Source organism: Ictalurus punctatus, chromosome 27 (genome assembly GCF_001660625.3).
Source record: "Ictalurus punctatus breed USDA103 chromosome 27, Coco_2.0, whole genome shotgun sequence".
Lineage (NCBI taxonomy): Eukaryota > Metazoa > Chordata > Actinopteri > Siluriformes > Ictaluridae > Ictalurus > Ictalurus punctatus.
Window position 1 is genome coordinate 8,810,001 of NC_030442.2, and position 18,958 is coordinate 8,828,958.

Sequence of the window (18,958 nt, forward strand, 5' to 3'; positions counted from 1 at the left end):
TAGAATACAGAGACTCTGTATAGAGTGTAACATCAGTCCATGCTCCTTTCCACGCACGCACACACGCACGGGCACAAGAGGAAGTGAGTCATACTCTGTTGATTTTGAGTATCTCTGAGTGTAACCATAGAAACCCTTGGTTGTCATAGAGACTGGTTCCGGTGTCTGAGTGTCGGAGGTAGTGAATGTGTAAGAACGAGAAGGGGGGGAAGTACATATTATAGCATGCACTTCATTCCCCTGCTTATTGTACTTGAATTTATATAATGTCAGGAATTAAAGGGTCGTTTTGGTGAAAAAGAAAATCTACACAATTGTACATTTGCGCCTCGTGTAGTCGATCAACCGAGACATGTTTTGGAATTTGAAGTCCGTCTCTTAGTTTTACACCAGGGCTTCGAGGCTAATGTAGCAAACACATCATTGCTGTAAGAGACCCAAAATCTTTTCTGTAATTCCACGCCTAAAACTTTTTATACATGATCTTTTTGCTATAATTCTCCCTTCAAATTTTGAGTGGATTGGGTTTGGAAAATGAAATGGCTAAGAAAGATTCAAATAAATAAATCAAATCAAATTTAAATAGAAAGGTATTCCATTTTTTCCAAATGGCTGCCTCTATCACATTACAGCATCCAGCCATAGGGTGAAGTTTGCTTATCTTTTCTAAAAAGCACATCAGCAAGTTTGCTCGATGTTACTTACTGTAACTATTGGACGCGGTTTGAGCTGTTTGTGTGAGCAAATACTTCTGTAAATGGTTTTGGGTGAAAGAGACCTCTATTTGTGAACTACAGTACATTTAAGCTTGTAGCTGCGGTGAAAATGTAAAGATGCAAACGTCAGACATAAATATCATATCACGGTACTTGCGGACATTTCTAAAATATGTAATTTAGCTTACAAAATGTCTGCAAAATGATAGCGAAATAAACAAAGCGTTAAACTGAGTTTGATTCTTTTCCTTAATGCCTATAAAGACAAAATATGAAGTTTTTTTAAAAAAAAATTAAAATTGACAAATCAGCTGCATCCATTCAGTGCACCATTCAGTACCATTTAATTTGTCATTAATAAAAAAAAACAAAAAAAAAAACACGTTCATACTAACGATATCTCAGAAAAGTGTATTGTGTAATCAGTCATCATGATATCGATATTATATCAATATATCGCTCAGCCCTACACAAAACATGGCTCGGTTTATCAGCTACCTCTTCGGGGAAGAGGGTTTTTTAAAAATTTTTAAATTTTTTACTCAACCAAGTTTCTTACTCAATTTGTGTCTGGTTTTAACTACCCAAGAATTTCACCACCGCTTCCTTTGGACTCCCACTGAATCGTATTACAGCAACTTCTGTAGCTGTATAATCCTCTCCTGTCGTAAATGTTGCTACTTCTGCTACCACTCCCAGCATGTAGTTCACTTTCTCATACATGATTTGATTGACATTTTTAGACTAACTTATCACACAGTGAAAACGCCTCTGTTCAGTAAATCAAGAACCTACAGCATTGATATGGTGATATTGAAACATTGGTTAGGTTCGCCATGATTAAAAAACCTTTTGAATGCATTCTCGCATCACAACCATAAACAATAAATTTATCCAAACACGACAACTCCCAGTAAGCACCCTACTGGTAGCTTTGTTTTTTTGCTTTCGGCGAAGTAGGACTTCTTAAGCCTGTCAACTTTCCCACTAAGGCTTGGCTCTGAAATCTGGAATGCACACAGTATGTGGTCATGCGTAATGCTCTGCATGCTAGTATGTAGAGAATTCACCTCCAGGTGCGCTGAAGAACGAGACAGAAAATGCCTCGGTGCCACTTTGCTCGCTGTAAACAGTCCTTAAATAGGTGTGGAATCTCTAGTGCTAGTCTGACGTCTGCCTTGTGATTTGTTGTACGCGTCTGTACAGTGTTGTCATTTAGCTGTGTAATGCAAATCAATCTGCCTTGTTATCATTTCTCTTTCTGTGTGCTGTCTTTTTTTTATTGTTGTTGGCAGAGCCATTCAAAGGGGAAACCCTGGTTACTTGATAAAGGTAACATTTAAATACTACATGAATGTTGTTTCAATACCCTCCTATTATTTTGGGGAGTTGCATACATCGTTATGGGTCAAAATGACTTCCACAGTTTAAATACACACAACCGGCTTAAAACAGTAAACCTTTTATCATGATGAGAAGAAATATTTGCATACAAGTTCATGATCCTAAATGAGGAACTGTCCAAAAATTTCAGAGAGAGATTAACCAGTATTTCAGACATGTCAAATTGGCCCATAATTTAACAGGAGGGTTAAAATCAACATAGATGTGCTGGTATTAATGTGACTCTGGCGTGATGGTGAATGCCGGAATGTTTCTATTGATCGTTGTTGGTAAAGGTTTCTACCAGTAGATCACAGCTGAAATGTTGATCACTTTGTCACTGTTGTTCAATCACATAATGAAGTATTCAGCCAATTATATTGCACTTTATCATTTTTAAATTATTAAGAAAATCCCTTTCTTTTTCGATCGCTTATGTTAAGTCTTGAAAATGGAATTAACGTTCCTGCGTTACATCAAGAGTCATGTTTTTAAATGATGGACAAAATTAATAAATGCAACTGCTGTATTAAGTCAAAGATACAGTGGTTAATAATTTCCCCAAAGTTTACCAAATATCAGTTTTTAATTGAATGCCTGTGAAGCAAGCTAGTTCCTGGTATCGTGTGTGTGTGTGTGTGTGTGTGTGTGTGTGTGTGTGTGTGTGTGTGTGTGTGTGTGTGTGTGTGTGTGTGTGTGTGTGTGTGTGTAGCAGCAAAAAACTGTCATACCTACAACGGGTTTGTAGAATGAGTTTTATATCGAGGGTATGCATGTGACGTCACGGTAGCCGGAACTCGCCGCGGTCACGCCCACTGAGCGGCAAAGAGACTGAGCGGCAGCATTAGTGTTCTGCAGAAACACAGAAATAACACCGCTAAAATGGGAAAAAGCTGTCGTGAGATCGTCTGTGCTAACTGATTCAACAAGAATTCGGAGCTATCTTTTTTTCCAAAAACCATTCAGTCCTTTTTTTACTAAGTGGAGCAGTGTAAGTGTGAGTTCTTTTGGCGTTTGGTGTACAATGATGAATAATTTGCTCCATATTTCTTTTTAAACGCTGCCTATTTGCACTGCTGAATAATGGGGGCTCAATCATTCTCTGACAGTGTTTTACCTTCACAAATGTATAACGTTAGTACGTGGAAGCAGTGTTGGCTACCTAGGACTAGCTAGCTTATGCTATACCAGATAAAATTATATAATAAAATAAAAATATTTGTACATACTGCCAGAATTTTTATTGGTGTTCTTGTCACTTTAGTTTCAAGCATCAAGGCTCTTGTATGCCTTCAGGCTTCAGGTATATATAAATGTCAGGAAAACTGATTTCTGGCCACATGCCAATGTCCTTGGACCACAGGTTCTTAGGCAAGTTGGCAGGTTCTTCGGTCACCGTTGAGTCCAACTGCCTTTAATTTAAGCTAATAATCGTTAGTTATACCAATGTTTTTGCAGCTTCTCCTATTAAAACCAGCCATTTTGCTGGACGTTTTGCCGCTCAGTCCGGCCGCAGGGGACGTGTTCCGGCAGGAAAGTGACGTCAATGCGTACCCTCTATACAAATGCTCTTCCTCCAGAATGTTTCATTTTAACAGCAAGAAAACTCTGTTGTCAAATGTGGAATGCTAGTTGTGCCACTCACTGATAAATGTTAGTTTGGCAACCAGTAGTAGAACCACCTACGATACTGGCGACTTCATAGTACAGCGACTGGCAACTTTCAAATCGCTGTACGTGTGAATGTACCTTTACCGACTGCTCTGACACTGGAGCCTCCTTCCATAAATGTTAAACCTCATCTTGCAGAAAGCTTCACCATCGAACCAAAATGTTTGCAAAAGTCTTTTGATTATGTGGAGCATCTGCCAGTCCCTGTGCGTGAGCTGGTACTATAGGAAAAAATGGTAACTTATTGGAATGAGTGCATTAAAGTGCACCTATTATGGTTTTTCAAATATTACCTTTCATGTAGTGTGCGATTGAGCTGTTTGTGAATGTACAAACGTCTGCAAAATTTCAAAGATTCCAAAAGAAGGAACCGATTCTGAACAGCTGAAACGAGTCGTTAGTAATTTCAGACTTTCTTCCTGTACAAACCTATGTAATTTGGTAACAAAAACCCAACAGACGGAGCTGAAACTCGTTATGGTAGTGGGTGTTTCCTTTTTGACACGCGCTGACCGCAGTAGACCAATCACAACAGACTGGGACATCTGACCAATCAGAGCAGACTATGCTCTCTGAATTTGAGGAGCTTAGAACGAATCCTTTAGAACGGATCATTTAACGAGTCGTTTGTGACCCTGGGGTGAAAAAAGGTAATACGGCAATTGAAATTATGAGCACATTGAAGTGTTTTTTCACCTTGGACACATGTAAATCTATTGTATGAGACTTTTAAATCAAAATTAGGCACGTTTCAAAACCATAATAGGTGCTATTTTAATATATGAACTGTTACTGGCCGAGCCATGCTATTATAGAATCGAGACTTCAACAGCGCTGTGGTATAAAATATATAAAATTAGTGTGTGTGTGTGCGTGTGAACATACTACCTTAAATGATTTCTCAAATTGGAACACTGAGTGAAAATCTTATCCAAGTTTCTTTTATTTATTTATTTATTTATTTATTTGTTTATTTATTTAACAGGATTATAGGATTGTTGCTAATAAGAATGAAGCTATATTTAAATGTGATGCTGTATTTAAATTTGGTGCCTGAAATGCAGACTTAATGAGGATATTTTGTTCAACTTTACCTTAGTTAACTTGGCTTTACTATGCCACTCCACTTGTGCCACTCATGTTTCGATACGCTCGAGTATATCTGTCAACATCGCCGAAGTGTAAATCATATCGAGAAGTCTGTTGGGTGGTTTGGTGGGTAGTTTGGCATGCGACGTGTGGTCTCGACAATCGGGCCACCCACTAGTAATGATATTGCACAAGACCTTTCATTTTGTTTGCTTTAAATTGCAGGTTTCTGTAAGAGTTAAAAACAGTGCCGTGTGCAGAGGCTGGGAAATGGGGGGGGGGGGGGGGGGGGGGGGCACGTCATTATACAATCTTATGTATGTGTATTGTGGTGTTGTTTTTTTTTTTTTTTTTAAGCCCACTGGCGTTCAGGTAAAGAGTGAGGTGTGGTGTGAGGTGTGGCCTTTCAAAATGAAGAATTCCACTCGTACAATGCGTCTAATTTTATAATGGTAGTCTTCACTTAGAGTTAAATACCAAGTTCTTACCTACAGCATTACTTACTATAGCTATGTTTAGTGATTATGGGAGGGCCAGCTTTCTTTTATATACAAACAGTCTTCATACATGTTCTCAGTTTCTCATGTGTGTTTGTTTTGTTTGTTTGTTTTGCGATGGGTTTTCTCAAAACGTCAAGTGAAAGACATGAGTATTTGTTTGTGCTCTATTGTACAGACATGGCACATCTCTGACTGAAAAAACTCTTAATACCTCAGTTTGAGAGAGAAACGGAGAAGAGAGAGAAAACGAGCGCACTTTGGATTGTGGAAAATGTGTACACGTCTATTCGACAGATAATTGACCTGAAAAACCACTGGTTGTGTTCTGCTGTAGGAGGCACTTATTTTGCTACCATGATCTAGGTCCTATAGAGGCAAGCATCAGTGTAAATTAGTACAAGTTTCTTCAGACTGATCACCTCTCATCCTGTGATGAAACATTTCTGTCCTGTTGGGAGTGGACTGGGCGGCATGGTTTTACAGGATGACGTAGTTTGATGGATATGAAAATGTTCATCACATGCTATGGTCTTCAGTCACAGGTGTGAAGCCATCTGAACGCATAAGGGAGATTTTAGAGCGATGTGCTAGACAGCACTCTTTGACATGATCAGAATTAAGACACACTGACATTACTTATAGTGGCCCGACACTTTACTAAAACACTTTGTTGTTGTTTTTCCTTTCGCTTGTCTCTTGTATGTTCACCGAAAGGATAAAATACCAAAGAAACGTTGAAGAAAAAAGTTGATCATGGTACAGCTGAGCTGTGATAGGAGAGCAATTCAGCTCTCATACAACAATTTATTCAAGATCATAAAAGGGGAACCTTAGTATTATCTAGCCTGTTTCTTCTTTTCTCTTTTGAGGACATTACTTCTTATTACAAAACCAGTTTCGTGTAGTTTCCTGTTATGTGATGTGGCAGGCTGAAAGTAGTGGAGCTCTCTGGAGGACAATGCAGAGGATGTGTACTTTAACTACAGTGTAGTGCACACTAGCTGTTTGATGGGTATTAAGCACACACGTTGTTGCCTCTGGCATAACGGTGTCCCATTTATTTCTTGTGTAAACATTGCGATCTCTGGAAAAATGTCTTTCCTTGGACTATTAAAACCATAAGACCTAACGATAATTATGGCAGACATTGCTCATAGAGACTTTCCTTAAGCTTGGATGATCTAATATTACCTCTCGGTTGCTTGGATGCGGTACTGAAGCCAATGCACAGCAGTAAGGAGTGTGGAAAGCTTGGGCCTGTTGGAACAGCGCAGCTCAGCAAAAAAAAAGCGAAACTCCCAAACTTACCCTTCCGGTTTTGAGCTAAAATATCACTGGTAATCTTAGATGATATCGGTGATCTACTGTCTTTGTTGCACCTGTAGGAAAGTTGAGCTTCTGCAGTGGTATGCCTCTCAGTGATGATGATGATGATGATGATGATGATATCTGTTAATAACACACGGGTTGAGCAATGCATGTTGAGGTCTTATCATCGGAATAACAAGAACCTAGTGTGCATAAGCTATACTGTACATAACAATGCACACTCACTGGAGGATCGTAGACAGCTAGATTAGTTTCAGGTCCATAATGCCCTCTGGATAGAAAGTTTAGAAACAGAAAATGAAATTTATTGCTGTTAACCAACCACGTATCAAGCCAAGCAATGTAAATCTTCTTGCTTTTTATTTATCCTTTTATGTCCGTTGATTGGACCGGGTTCGTTTAGTTTCTCCTAAAATGATATTTTGGGAATGAAAGAAACGATTGATGATGTAATCCTCCTTGTTCATGTTCGTCGTTTCGCATGCGCCTCCTCGATGACGTGTTGAGGATGTAAATAATCTTATTCAGGATGTTAAGCAACAAACAAGATGACTGAGGATGCTAAAAATGATTCTGATGTCATTTTGCTGTGAAAAGAGAGAGAGGGAGAGACACGTCTTGGCTCTGCTAGCATATTTTTTACCAGCAGCTCCGCTGTCTCTGCTTTGTGGCTGAAACGTTGCTGCTCTGCTGCTTGCACATTCAATTCCCTGGAGCACACACGCTTGTTTGAGCAGGAAAGGGCACACGCCCTCATGTTTGTCTACCCCCTCCCTTCATCCCTCCATCCCTTTTCTTTCTTTCCCTCTCTCTCGTTCTCTCTCGTTCTCTCTCTCTCGTTCTCTCTCTCTCTCTCTCTCTCTCTCTCTCGTTCTCTCTCTCTCTCTCTCTCTCTCTCTCTGGCCTGCAGTGAAAGGCCTTCTGAATGTCTGAATCTCAGGCGGACTTATTTAGCTGTGGGTTGACCTGCTTGTCGTGGCCTCAAGTGTCAACTTGCTGTTTAGTTTATCATTCATGTTCTGCATGAGCTTGTGTGGGCGTGAGAGAGTGTAACTTCTGATATAATGAATAGCTCTTTTTTGCTCCATCTCCAGAGTGTACTCTCTGGTCACAGCTGTGTTACTGATCTATGTGAGCTCTCTGGTCACAGCTGTGTTATCAATCTTGGGCGAGAAAAAACAGTATCTGTATTGTGTATTGAGCAGAACAGTTGGCATATTTTCTGGACAATAATGAGGGAGGTGGGGGAGACTCAGTTTGTGTGTATGTGGGTGTGTATATATACACGTGTGTATGGTGAGACTTTTTTTTTTTATATATATATATTTTTGTTTTGAGGGGCATCGTTGCTTGGTGGTTTGCACTTCTGCCACACGCCTCCAGGATTGGGAGTTCGAGTCCCGTCTCTGCCCTGTGTGTGCATGGAGTTTGTATATTCTCCCTCTGCTTTGGGGATTTCCTCTGGGTACTCTAGTTTCCTCCCCAGTCCAAAAACATTCATTGTAGGCTGATTTGACGTTTCCAAATTGTCCTGTGTGCGTGATTGTGCCTTGCGATAGGTCGGCACCCCGTCCAGGGTTTCCCCCCTGCCTTGTGCCCCGAGTCCCCTGGGATAGACTCCAGACTGTCTGCGACCCTGTGTAGGATAAGCAGTAGAATACATTCTACAGTATGACACTTTGTGACTATAAATAATGAATAAAACATGATGGGACACGGTGTCGTGGGAAAATAATCAGCAAAATGGTAATGTTCTGTCCGTGTTTTTATTCCTCTTATATCAGTGCAATTTGACTAACTTTTTTTTTTTTAAACCCTGCTTCATAGTTGCATTTAATGTTGTTAATATTTAAGTAAAACGTTAGTTCTCATCACTTGCACTATAGCAGCTAAAAACGGTCACCCCCTCAGTTTCTCTTGAGGTTAATACAGCAAAAAAAAAAAAAAGCTTGTCATGTTAGTGAGAAACCACAAAAGCCCGAGTGCTCCGTCCTGTAAACTTTCCCATGCCAGTAAACGTAAAGCGGCACCTTTCTCTGACTGTTACAAAGCACAAGCACTGGAGACTCATTCCATAAATGTTAAATAAACACTGCCTTTTAGAAAGCGTTACCATATCAACAGCTGTGTGTGTTGTGTGGGTTTTTAAAAAATTTTTTATTTATTTTTTTAAAATAAAAACACATTTATAAAACTTGTCTATTATCCTTGGATTATGTGGTGTGTTGGCCATACACAAGTGCAAGTCGGTTAGCTGGCTCTTACTGTACCATAGCAAATATGGTAATATCCGAGAAGCCTGACTACTACTTTTGTGCATGGTTTCGCTTTAGGTTTATTCTGTTTATTCATTTCCTCCTTATTTGACATTGATGCTGAATTTAGTAGTCTTCTTTTGATTCCATAGTCAAAATTCTTGTTTCACTCAACAACTTCTCCTTTCTAAATGTTAACCTGCAACATCTTCAGAGAAGTGACAGACCTCTTATGAAATTTCTGGTAAGGAGAGCAGGTGAAAGTATGAAGGAAAGCTGACCGAGACATGATGAGATATGAAGTAGGGCTAACCTGGCCACAGGATAATGGTGAGAGATGAGTCAGAAAGAACAGGGAGTGCTGGGATTTCATTGCTGGAGTGTAATGGAGGGAAGACTGCCTCAGACTTTTTCTCTCTAGCTCCTGTGTTTTGTGTGCTCTCTTTATGCCGCTTATTTTTGGGGTGTGGCTTGCAGTCTGGCACAGCGTTACTATGGGGAAATCTGAAAAACACTTCGGGAATTGTCAGGGTTTTCACCTAGCCGTTTCCACTCGAGCGCTGGTACACGATGCAAAGCTTTTAGCCGAACCTCAGCATTGCCTCATCATGGCCGAGCTTGAGTACAAACCGAGGAAGAAGATTGCGAGGGAGAGACAGAGGGACAGGTGTGCCTTTCACCTCGATATTTCAATGTAGTCAGATAACTCTTGCCACAGATTTGCTTCTCCTCACATGTTCACTCGTGTGAACAGACACACACCCATCCCTTACACTGTATTAGGCTCTATACTTGTATAGGTACCTTTTCATTTCTTTACCTTTTCAGTGTAATTCGAATTTCTCTTGCATCTCCACCCCTGACTTTGAGCTGCACTCTGATTGGTCGAGTGAGTAGATAGACCATTGCCTTTTGAAGTCCTTTATATAAGGCAGGAAATTACTGTTTGTGCTCTGGAGCCATGGAATGCTCTAGACCTGTGTGGTGGGGGGGGGGATGTGCAGCTTTTGTGCAGTGAGGTTTCTAAAAGAAGTAGTTCAGGCAAAAATGACTTTCATGGAAAAAAGAATTACATTTGTAAATTTTTCCAGTGATGTCACATTGTCAACGTTTTTGGGTCTGTGTGACGTTTGCTTCTTTAGTTTTTCCTTAGTGCCACAAGGCTAATACGTAAGGGAAGCGTCACACATTCTCCTCAAAAGGGATTTGCTACAGAAGTAACATTTGTGAATATATACAGGGTGTCCCATAAGTCTCCATGCATGGGGGACTACGTTTGCCATCACCGCGTCGGTTGTGTCTTCGTCAGTGGATGTTCATGCACTTTCACGACCCGGTTGGTCCGCAACACTTCCAGACTTTATGAATTTTTTGTTAAGTTTAGCAGCGGTGTCATGTTTGATGTGCTTCGTATGTTTCCTGTTTAAAGTTTCTCGGTCCAGCCATGAGAATTTCGGTAGGTTCTTCTTTCACCAAAGGTGTTCTTAAAGGCTATCGGGAGAGAAAGTGTGTGGGTGTGTGTCTGTCCCTATGTATGGAGACTTTTGGGACACCCTGTAGTTTCATGAATATAGCAGAATATATTTTTGGAGCAATGTTTTCCGATACAAAAATAAAGGGTCAGATGCTTTTGCTTTACTTGTTAGCTTTGTTATCCTGGGAGTGCTGAAGCAAACTTTTGACAGCAAACAATCCTTGGTGGTATTTTTCCCAATCCCATAAACGTAGTTAATTTAGTTAATCTTTTTTAACATTTTTGGTAGAACGGTTCCCTTAACTCCTGATCTGCTGCACTAAATTATATTGAATGTTGCTGGTGGAGTTTGATCTCCGTTCTCTGCTTTCTCAAAAATGAATCAAGCGAAATCCTCCGCCGACCCCCTCCATGCTTCTGCCTCTTGCTATTAGATTGACCCCTGAACTGTGTGATCTTATGCCTTCCTGCCGCACACAAAAAGGAAGCCACGCACCAGATGCAGTTTCACAGCCGCCCTGAACACTGACTACGTTTACATGGACAGCAGTAATCGGATTATTGACCTCATTCTGAATAAAACAATATTCTGTTTAAGCTGTTTGCCTGAGTTGCTTTTAGACTATTCCTTTCATGTACCAGTTTTACATGTTCTAGAACATGGATCGATTAACGGCACACGTCCTTACATCCCCACGCCGTCCGAATTTCCCTCCAGAATTTCACGTATCGACATACAGTTGGTCTTCGTTATGGTACCGTATACAGTTTTGGGTGTTTCACTTTTAATTTTACGAAGGCTTCAAGTGCGGTTAATTATTTGTCATGCCATACGTGCAAATAGACGACTGCTTGAAGCCGTGGGCTGCGTCCCAAACCGCATACTGACCTATTTAGTATCTGAAATATGTAGTAGCTGAAATGCATGTATTTCACCTAATAAATAGATAGATAGATAGAGAGAGAGATAGATAAATACACATACATATACATACACACACTAGTAGGTAAGTACGTGGTTTCGGACACAGCCGTGCTCTCTTGTTTGCCGTAAGACGGTTGAGCGCTGCCGTGCGTGTACGTGTCCTGTCGCAAAATGCGGTGAAAACTCCCACACGATGTTAATAGTGTGATTAAGGTGTGTAGATGTCTGTAATGCACGTCAATAATGCGACTAAAACAGGAGTACTCCACAGGTCTTAATTCGATTTGTGATTACTTCCAGTATGACTTTAGTCAGATTAAGGCCATCAGTAATTGCTGTTTACATGATGGTTTCTTAATCTGAGTATCGTCTTAATCCGGTTAATATCGGATTATTGTTGTCCATGTAAACGTACTGAGAGTCTTCTCTGATATCATTTCTCTTCTACTCAACTTCGCAGACAAACAGTAATTAGAAACAGGCCCGGCCTTGGTTGTAGCTCCTGGCACATGTCTTCATGCTGGATTCAAACCATTGAAGGTCTCCAGCCATGCTCACAGCAGTGACTAATTAGTGTGTGTGTGTGTGCGCGAGTGCGACCAGTCGGGTGTGTCCTTAATAAAAAATCTATTAGTGTGTAAATGTCAGTGTGTGAGAGTGAAAAGACGACTGTTTCCAGTGGAGCTGAAAAGCAGAGAGCGTCTTTCTGAATGCGGCGTCTGTGTGAGAGCAGGGTGCATGGAGACTCGCTGGGCGGAGGGCCTGATTTAACACTGTGTTGTGTGTACGTTCAAGCCATTTCAGCTGCCATCTGCTAGTTCAAGCATTTAGGAGCAGATGACTAAGATTGGCCAAGCCTGTGGAGTTACTGTAGAGAAGTCTGGTGAGGAGTCATTCTGAACTTGGTGCATATGAGATTCATTAGTGCTGAGAGGAGGAGAAGAGGATCCCTTCTGGAAAATAGTTAGCATTTTTACAGACGGAGTGGCATCGTTTTGCCCAAAGAAGAAGTTGCAACTTGATAAACGGTTGACATTTTGCGAACATGGATTATTTTAACGTTCGTGTCTTGACTTTCTTAAAGGAATTCTCCAGCAACTTTTTGAACTCGCATCTGCCCACCACATCTGTAGCTAACGTGCAGTTTCTGCAGGTAATATTATTTCCCTGTAACAGAAACAACAAACCCGAAACTCCCTTTCATTGGTTTGTTATAGTGGTGCTTGAAAGTTTGTGAACCCTTTTTAGAATTTTCTATTTTTCTGAATAAGTATGACCTAAAACATCAGATTTTCACACACGTCCTCCAAGTGCAAAGAGATCCCTATTGAACAAATGCGGTGAAAAATGTTATACACTGTCAGTTATTTATTGAGGTAAACAATCAAATATTTCATATGTGTGTGGCAAAAGTATTTGAACCGCTAAGATTAGCAGTTAATTTGAAAGTGAGAGTTTGGACTCCACCAATCAACAATCACAGATTGTGTACAAATGGAGGAAATTCAAGACGTTGTTACCCTCTTCAGGAGCGGTCGACCAAGAGCAAGACGTGTGATAGTCCATAAGGTCATAAAGGAACTCGGGGTAACTTCTAAGCAACTGAAGGCGCCTCTCACGTTGGCTGATGTTAATGTTCATGAGTCCACGCTCAGGAGAACACTGAATAACAGTGGTGTGCATGGCAGGGTTGCAAGGAGAAAACCACTGCTCTCCAAAAAGAACATTGCTGCCCATCTGCAGATTGCAAAAAGATCACATGGACAACCCAGAAGGCTATTGGGGAAAACAAGTTGTGTCAATGGAGGAGACCAAAATGGAACTTTTTGGTTTAAATGAGAAGCGTTATGTTCGGTGAAAGGAGAACATTGTATTCCAGCATAAGAACCTTATCCCACCTGTGAAACATGCTGGTGGTAGTGTCACGGTTTGGCCTGTTTTGCTGCATCTGTTTTGCGGCATCCGTTGATGGAACGATGAATTCTGAAGTTTATCAGCGAATTCTAAAGGAAAATGTCAGGACATCTATCTATGAGCTGAATCTCAAGAGAAAGTGGGTCATGCAGCAGCGTGAGAAGTGACATTCGAACTGAGATTTTTCACAATTCCATGAAAGTAAATTATGAAGCAAATCCAAACACTTGATTCAAACTACTTATTGACCAAACTGTCTGTTTTAGTTCCCCACTCATAACTTTAGTACCTACCTGCATTTAGTGCCCTTTAAATGGCACAACTGACTTGTTGCCAGTCTGTGAGAATGCAGAGCAAGTGAGGTTCGAGTTTGTCAAACACATTTTTTTGTGTGTGTGTGTTTTTTGGTAATTGCATACACTTTTATAAATGCTAGAAACCATTGGAGTATTCCTTTAAACTCCTTCCAAAGTATGCATCTGTTCATACATAACCTTCATGTCTTTATTCTTAGTGTCAAAGAAATCATTTTTACATTTTCAGTACATTTTCTCCACCAGTTAGCAGAAATGTTGTTTCGAGGGCACTTCGGCTTTGGTTTCAGCACTTGTGCAATATTGTAAAATTGTTGTGAAACTGTAACCGTTCCGTTGGTCTGAACCCTCCTGATACGTATATGGCTTAGTGTTGTGCTGAAAACACGAGAGTGATTTAGAAGGAAATTGGTGTGCGAAAACTGAATTTAAGTTTGAGGACATGTGTTTTAAGACAAAAGAAGAGCAAATTTCATGTGCAATATGTATTTTGGAAATTTGATTTGAGTACAGCGCCATGAACTTTGAACTGGATCCCTGATTTTAGTATCCATACCAGAGTAAACTACTGGGCTCTCGGATTTTCACAGTAAAATAATATGATCAGAGAACACCTCAGGTGAGGTGTGAGGTAACAGCAGACATATTTTCCCTCCTTGGAAACAGATAAAAGCTGAGAATCCAGGCTCTCGCAAGACAAATAAGACTGCAGTAATATTGGAAGAATGCTGTTTGCTGTCAGGTTATTGTTTAGATAATGAAAGTATGTGGATGAGTTTTGGTGTGTGTAGGTTTATATTGAGGTCATCAAATATTTTTGCCTTTCTCCGTCATAATACAGTACGTCTCGACAGAAGCGTTTCAATGTACATGTATCTTGAAATACATAAAATATGCTAATGTTGCTAAAAGCATCAGTCAGTCACCACATGCAAGTTTCAGATGCTGTTCCAAGTGACCTGTTAGAAACGCGTTAATGTAAGCCGATGATTACAAACCAGCACAGTGTTTATACTGTATTTCCCACACTCGGAGCTGACCGTTAAAGCCTTAAGCTTTCAATCCTGTTATTTAAATAATTATTTTCACACAGTGACTTGTGTTATTGGCATCAGTCCCAATTTTCACTCTTAACCTGTTTTTGTGTTTGTGTGGGTGTGTGCACACAGCTGGATGGAGGCCTGTTTGGACGAGGAGCTTCCCCCCACCACCGAACTGGAGGAAGGCCTGCGAAATGGCGTCTACCTGGCAAAGCTCGGCAACTTTTTTGCCCCACATGTCGTCTCCTTGAAGAGGATCTATGACCGTGAACAGACACGCTACAAGGTGAAAGCAGAGCAAAAAAATTCATGAAGGTGACTGCATACTGATTATATCACACTTGAGGAATTCATAAACCCCCCCCCCCCCCCCCCCCCCCTTTCTTTCATGTACTGCTTGTAGGCAACTGGGCTCCACTTCAGACACACAGACAATGTGATCCAGTGGCTGAACGCTATGGCTGATAAAGGCCTTCCCAAGGTAAGAAGTGTGGATGATGTCTGTGGGAAAGACGCTGATGGGAAATGCTTATCATCCCAATGAAATGCTGTGTTGAATTGCTTAACTGACTTACACAACAGCCAGTAGTGTTCGAGAAATGCCAACAAACCTGACCGTAGCTTGGCAAAGTAGCTAACTACAGAGAACAGCAAAAAGATTAATGGCAGCAATATTATTTTACTGATGGGGGGGAAAAACCCCAGATATATTGTATAAAGATGGAATTGTGTTCTCGCCGAGTCTGAGGAAGCAACGTATTCCATTATCGGAGCATTAAAAAGCCCCAAGTTGCCTAAACATTCCTCTGAGAAGTCCCTGTCCCACAATCAAAACCTTGTACAAAGTCCCCCTCTTCAAAATTTAATAAATTGCTTCCTATTTTCCAAACCAGGGGATGGGGAATAGGAAAAGGGAATAGTGTGCACTGTCAAAGATGCACTTATGAACCATGTTTGCTGCGAATGAGCTAAGCAGCTACTACTGTAGAGCGAGACCCAGCTCCAGGAGAGGGATATATACACTACCAGTCAGAAGTTTGGAGGGACTCGACTGAAATGTTTCTCATGATCTTAAAAATCTTTTGATCTGAAGGTGTGTGACTTAAATGTTTGAAATCGGTGTCGTAGACAAAAATGTAATTGTGCCAACATATTCATTTCTTTCATTAGTAAACATTTTATTTACAAAAAAAATATTTCTTTAAACGAATGACTTGGAGTGAAATATTCGGAAAAGCAGCCAATAAGAGTGCAGCGTAGGAGGAAACTCCTTTAATACGGTTTAAAAAGCATCTCGGGGAAATTCCAAATTCCTCAAGAAATCGGTCGAGAAAATGGCAAGAATACATTTCTGGAAATTCTAGGCAAAAAGGGTGTTTACTTTTGAAGATGCTTCAAAATTATTAAATTATTTAGATTTATTTTGGATTTTTTATCACAACATTAATTCCCATAGTTCCATTTGTGTTACTCCAGAATTTTGATGACATTATTATTATTATTATTATTATTATTATTATTATTATTATTATTATTATTATTATTATTATTATAAAATGTGGAGAATGAGTGTGTCTAAACTTTTGAAGTGTAGTATATGCTATATAAAACATGTACAAACCCATACCTCACGCATATGTCTATAGTACAGATGTTACATTTATGTTTTAGGTGAAGCACCCAGTCACAGTTCAGTAACTAACATCCCTTCATAGACTGAATATCAGCCCTCAGAGCCGTCTAGAACATGATATGGCTTGCCTAAAAGCTCAGCGTTTGTGTCATGACAATAGAGAGCTCTCCGTGTAAGCTCACTGAAGTGCTCACTCCCAGGCTCTCCTGTCTCCCCTCCCCTTCCTTAGATCTTCTATCCTGAGACCACAGATATCTACGACAGGAAGAACATGCCACGCTGCATCTACTGCATCCATGCGCTCAGGTACAACACGTTCCCTCGCTGAATCCGTTTTCCGTGTATGTGTTTTACATTTAATGCTTGTTTTAAAACTGGTTCAGGGAGTGTTGCGCATAAGTTGCATTTCTTATGAAATGAAGTCACTGGCCCCTTATTCATCACTTACATAGAAACGAGAATAGATTTGACGTTATATGCAGTGCCAGGTGGGCTGGATTGATGCTGGGATTTTCACACACAACAGTCTCTTGAGTTTACACTAAATGGTGTGAAATACAAAAACATCCGGTAGGAAGTTCACCGAACCTAGAAAGTTAAAGATTGAAGGTTTTTCCCGAATTGAAATGATCCCAGTTTCTGATTCCAGAGTCTGTGCCCACTTTAGCTTCAGATTCCTGTTCCTGACGTGCTCTGTTGCTGTTGTACCCCAGCCGCTTCAAGGTTTACTGTGTTGTGCATTCTGAGATGCTTTTCTGCTCACCGTGGCTGTAAAGAGTGTTTATTTGAGTTGGTAACTAGAACCAGTCTGGCTATTCCCCTCAGACCTCTCTCATCAACAGGTGTTTCCATCCTCAGAACTGCCACTCATTGGATGCGTCTTGCCTTTCGCACCATTCTGTGTAAACTAGAGACTGTTGTACGTGAAAATCCCAGCAGTTTCTGAAATACTTAAAGCAACCCATCCCATCTGACAACAACCACCATGCCATTATCAGAGTCCCTGAGCTTTTTTCCCCCTGTTCTGATGTCATTAACTGAATCTCTTGACCTGCATCTGCAGGGCTTATTTGATTTATGTATTTATTGTTTGTCACATTATTGGCGGTTTGATGATTATGAATTATCAGGTGTACCAGTGTTCCTATTAAAGTGGCCAGTGAGTATATATTGCGCTCACCTTTAAATGCACTGCAATGAGACATGATTTTGGTCATACGTACATGCACAGATGAACACTGGGTAAAAATTCTATTCCACTTTGCTTTGCAAATCTGCACAATAATGGATCTAAATTTAGGGCAGAGTCCGATCCAACTCGGACTGTTTGGCGAAGTAAGTGTTCACGTTGCTGCGACGTGAGCGTGCCGTCAGAATGCAAGCCTGACTGATCAGGAGATGGTTAGTACGTGTTGTACGTTTAATAGCGGTTTCCAGTGGAAAAGCTGGTGCAAGCACAGTGTTTTAACAGTTCATTCCAGTCCTGCGCTGAGTGGATACACAGCCCACAGGCCATAAATCTTAGCCTGCAGAAGCAGGAAATCGCACAGTGTGGTGGGGGGAGAGGTTGGCCAGGGTCTGCTGAGGCCTGAAAGGCAAGGGGGTTTGTGTTTGGAAGAGCACTGCATCTCGCTGTAGTTGTTTTTAACAGCCCCATGTGTAACAGGAAAGCAGCATGTCTATTGCACAAACATGTTTGTGAGAAGGTGTCGAAAGTCGAAAGCCATGCATCGCTGCTTACGGTGATTAATTCCTGTCGAGCGCTTGCAGAAATCAGACCGAGCTTTTTCCTGTAATTCTCCCTGTTCTTATTTCTTTGCAGCCTGTACCTGTTCAAGCTAGGCTTAGCCCCGCAGATCACGGACCTGTACGGCAAAGTGGCCTTCACAGGTGAGTGACCCCCACTGCGCTTCAGCGACCCGCTGAAGTTGTTTTCCATAAGCAACAGGAAGGCTCAAGAACTCCTGTGGAATTTAGGAGTGTATAAGCCATTAGTGATTGTGCGAGCTTTTCCTGTCGCTTTAGCCAACCTGCTCAGGCTGCCAAGCTCCATGGCAGGGAATCATGATTTAACACACATGCTGAGAACAATGTCCAGCCCTCACTACCAGGAAAAAAAAAAAAACCCATCCAATATGTTTACACGCCCCCTTTTCCACTAACGTGATTTCGCCGTTGGTGCCGTTCAGGGAACCAGGAAAAATTAGCATTAGTGAAGGATATTTAAACAAATTGTGGCTGCAGCCAGCAGTTTGAGTTATAAGTTGTCGTCTTGGCTGTCGGCTTGCAGGTTCTTGGTTTCAGATGAGCAGCATTTTGCTCTCGAGACTCCTTTCCTGGTAGAAAAGTCCAAACCAGTTCAAAAGTAACTTCAAAAATCCTGTCCTAAGACCAGCACCTGCACCTTGTTGGTGGAAATGGGTTCAAGTGAAGCTCAGATATGATACATGGCATTTTGTAAACATGAAATTTGCGGTTAAAAATCGCTCATATAGTGCCTGTTTTTGTCTGGCAGTATTACGTTTGACCTAATATATGCTTAACCTTTTGTCTTTCAGAGGAGGAGATTAACAACATGAAGATCGAGCTGGAGAAGTACAACATTCAGATGCCAGCTTTTAGCAAGATTGGCGGGATCCTGGCTAACGAGTTATCTGTTGATGAGGCAGCTTGTGAGCATTATTTACATGTTCTACTTATGTGCTACGATCTAAC

At 40.9% G+C, this 18,958-nt stretch overlaps 1 protein-coding gene across 1 annotated transcript in view; it reads left to right on the forward strand.

The window, feature by feature from the left end:
- The window catches only part of iqgap1 (IQ motif containing GTPase activating protein 1), a 51,541-nt gene that overhangs the window by 9,541 nt on the left and 23,042 nt on the right, over positions 1–18,958 (forward strand). Inside the window, exons 3-7 of the mRNA XM_017458556.3 lie at positions 14,740–14,896; positions 15,014–15,091; positions 16,473–16,549; positions 18,066–18,133; positions 18,802–18,915. Coding sequence (XP_017314045.1) covers positions 14,740–14,896; positions 15,014–15,091; positions 16,473–16,549; positions 18,066–18,133; positions 18,802–18,915 — 494 coding nt within the window. The remainder of the gene's footprint in view (positions 1–14,739; positions 14,897–15,013; positions 15,092–16,472; positions 16,550–18,065; positions 18,134–18,801; positions 18,916–18,958) is intronic.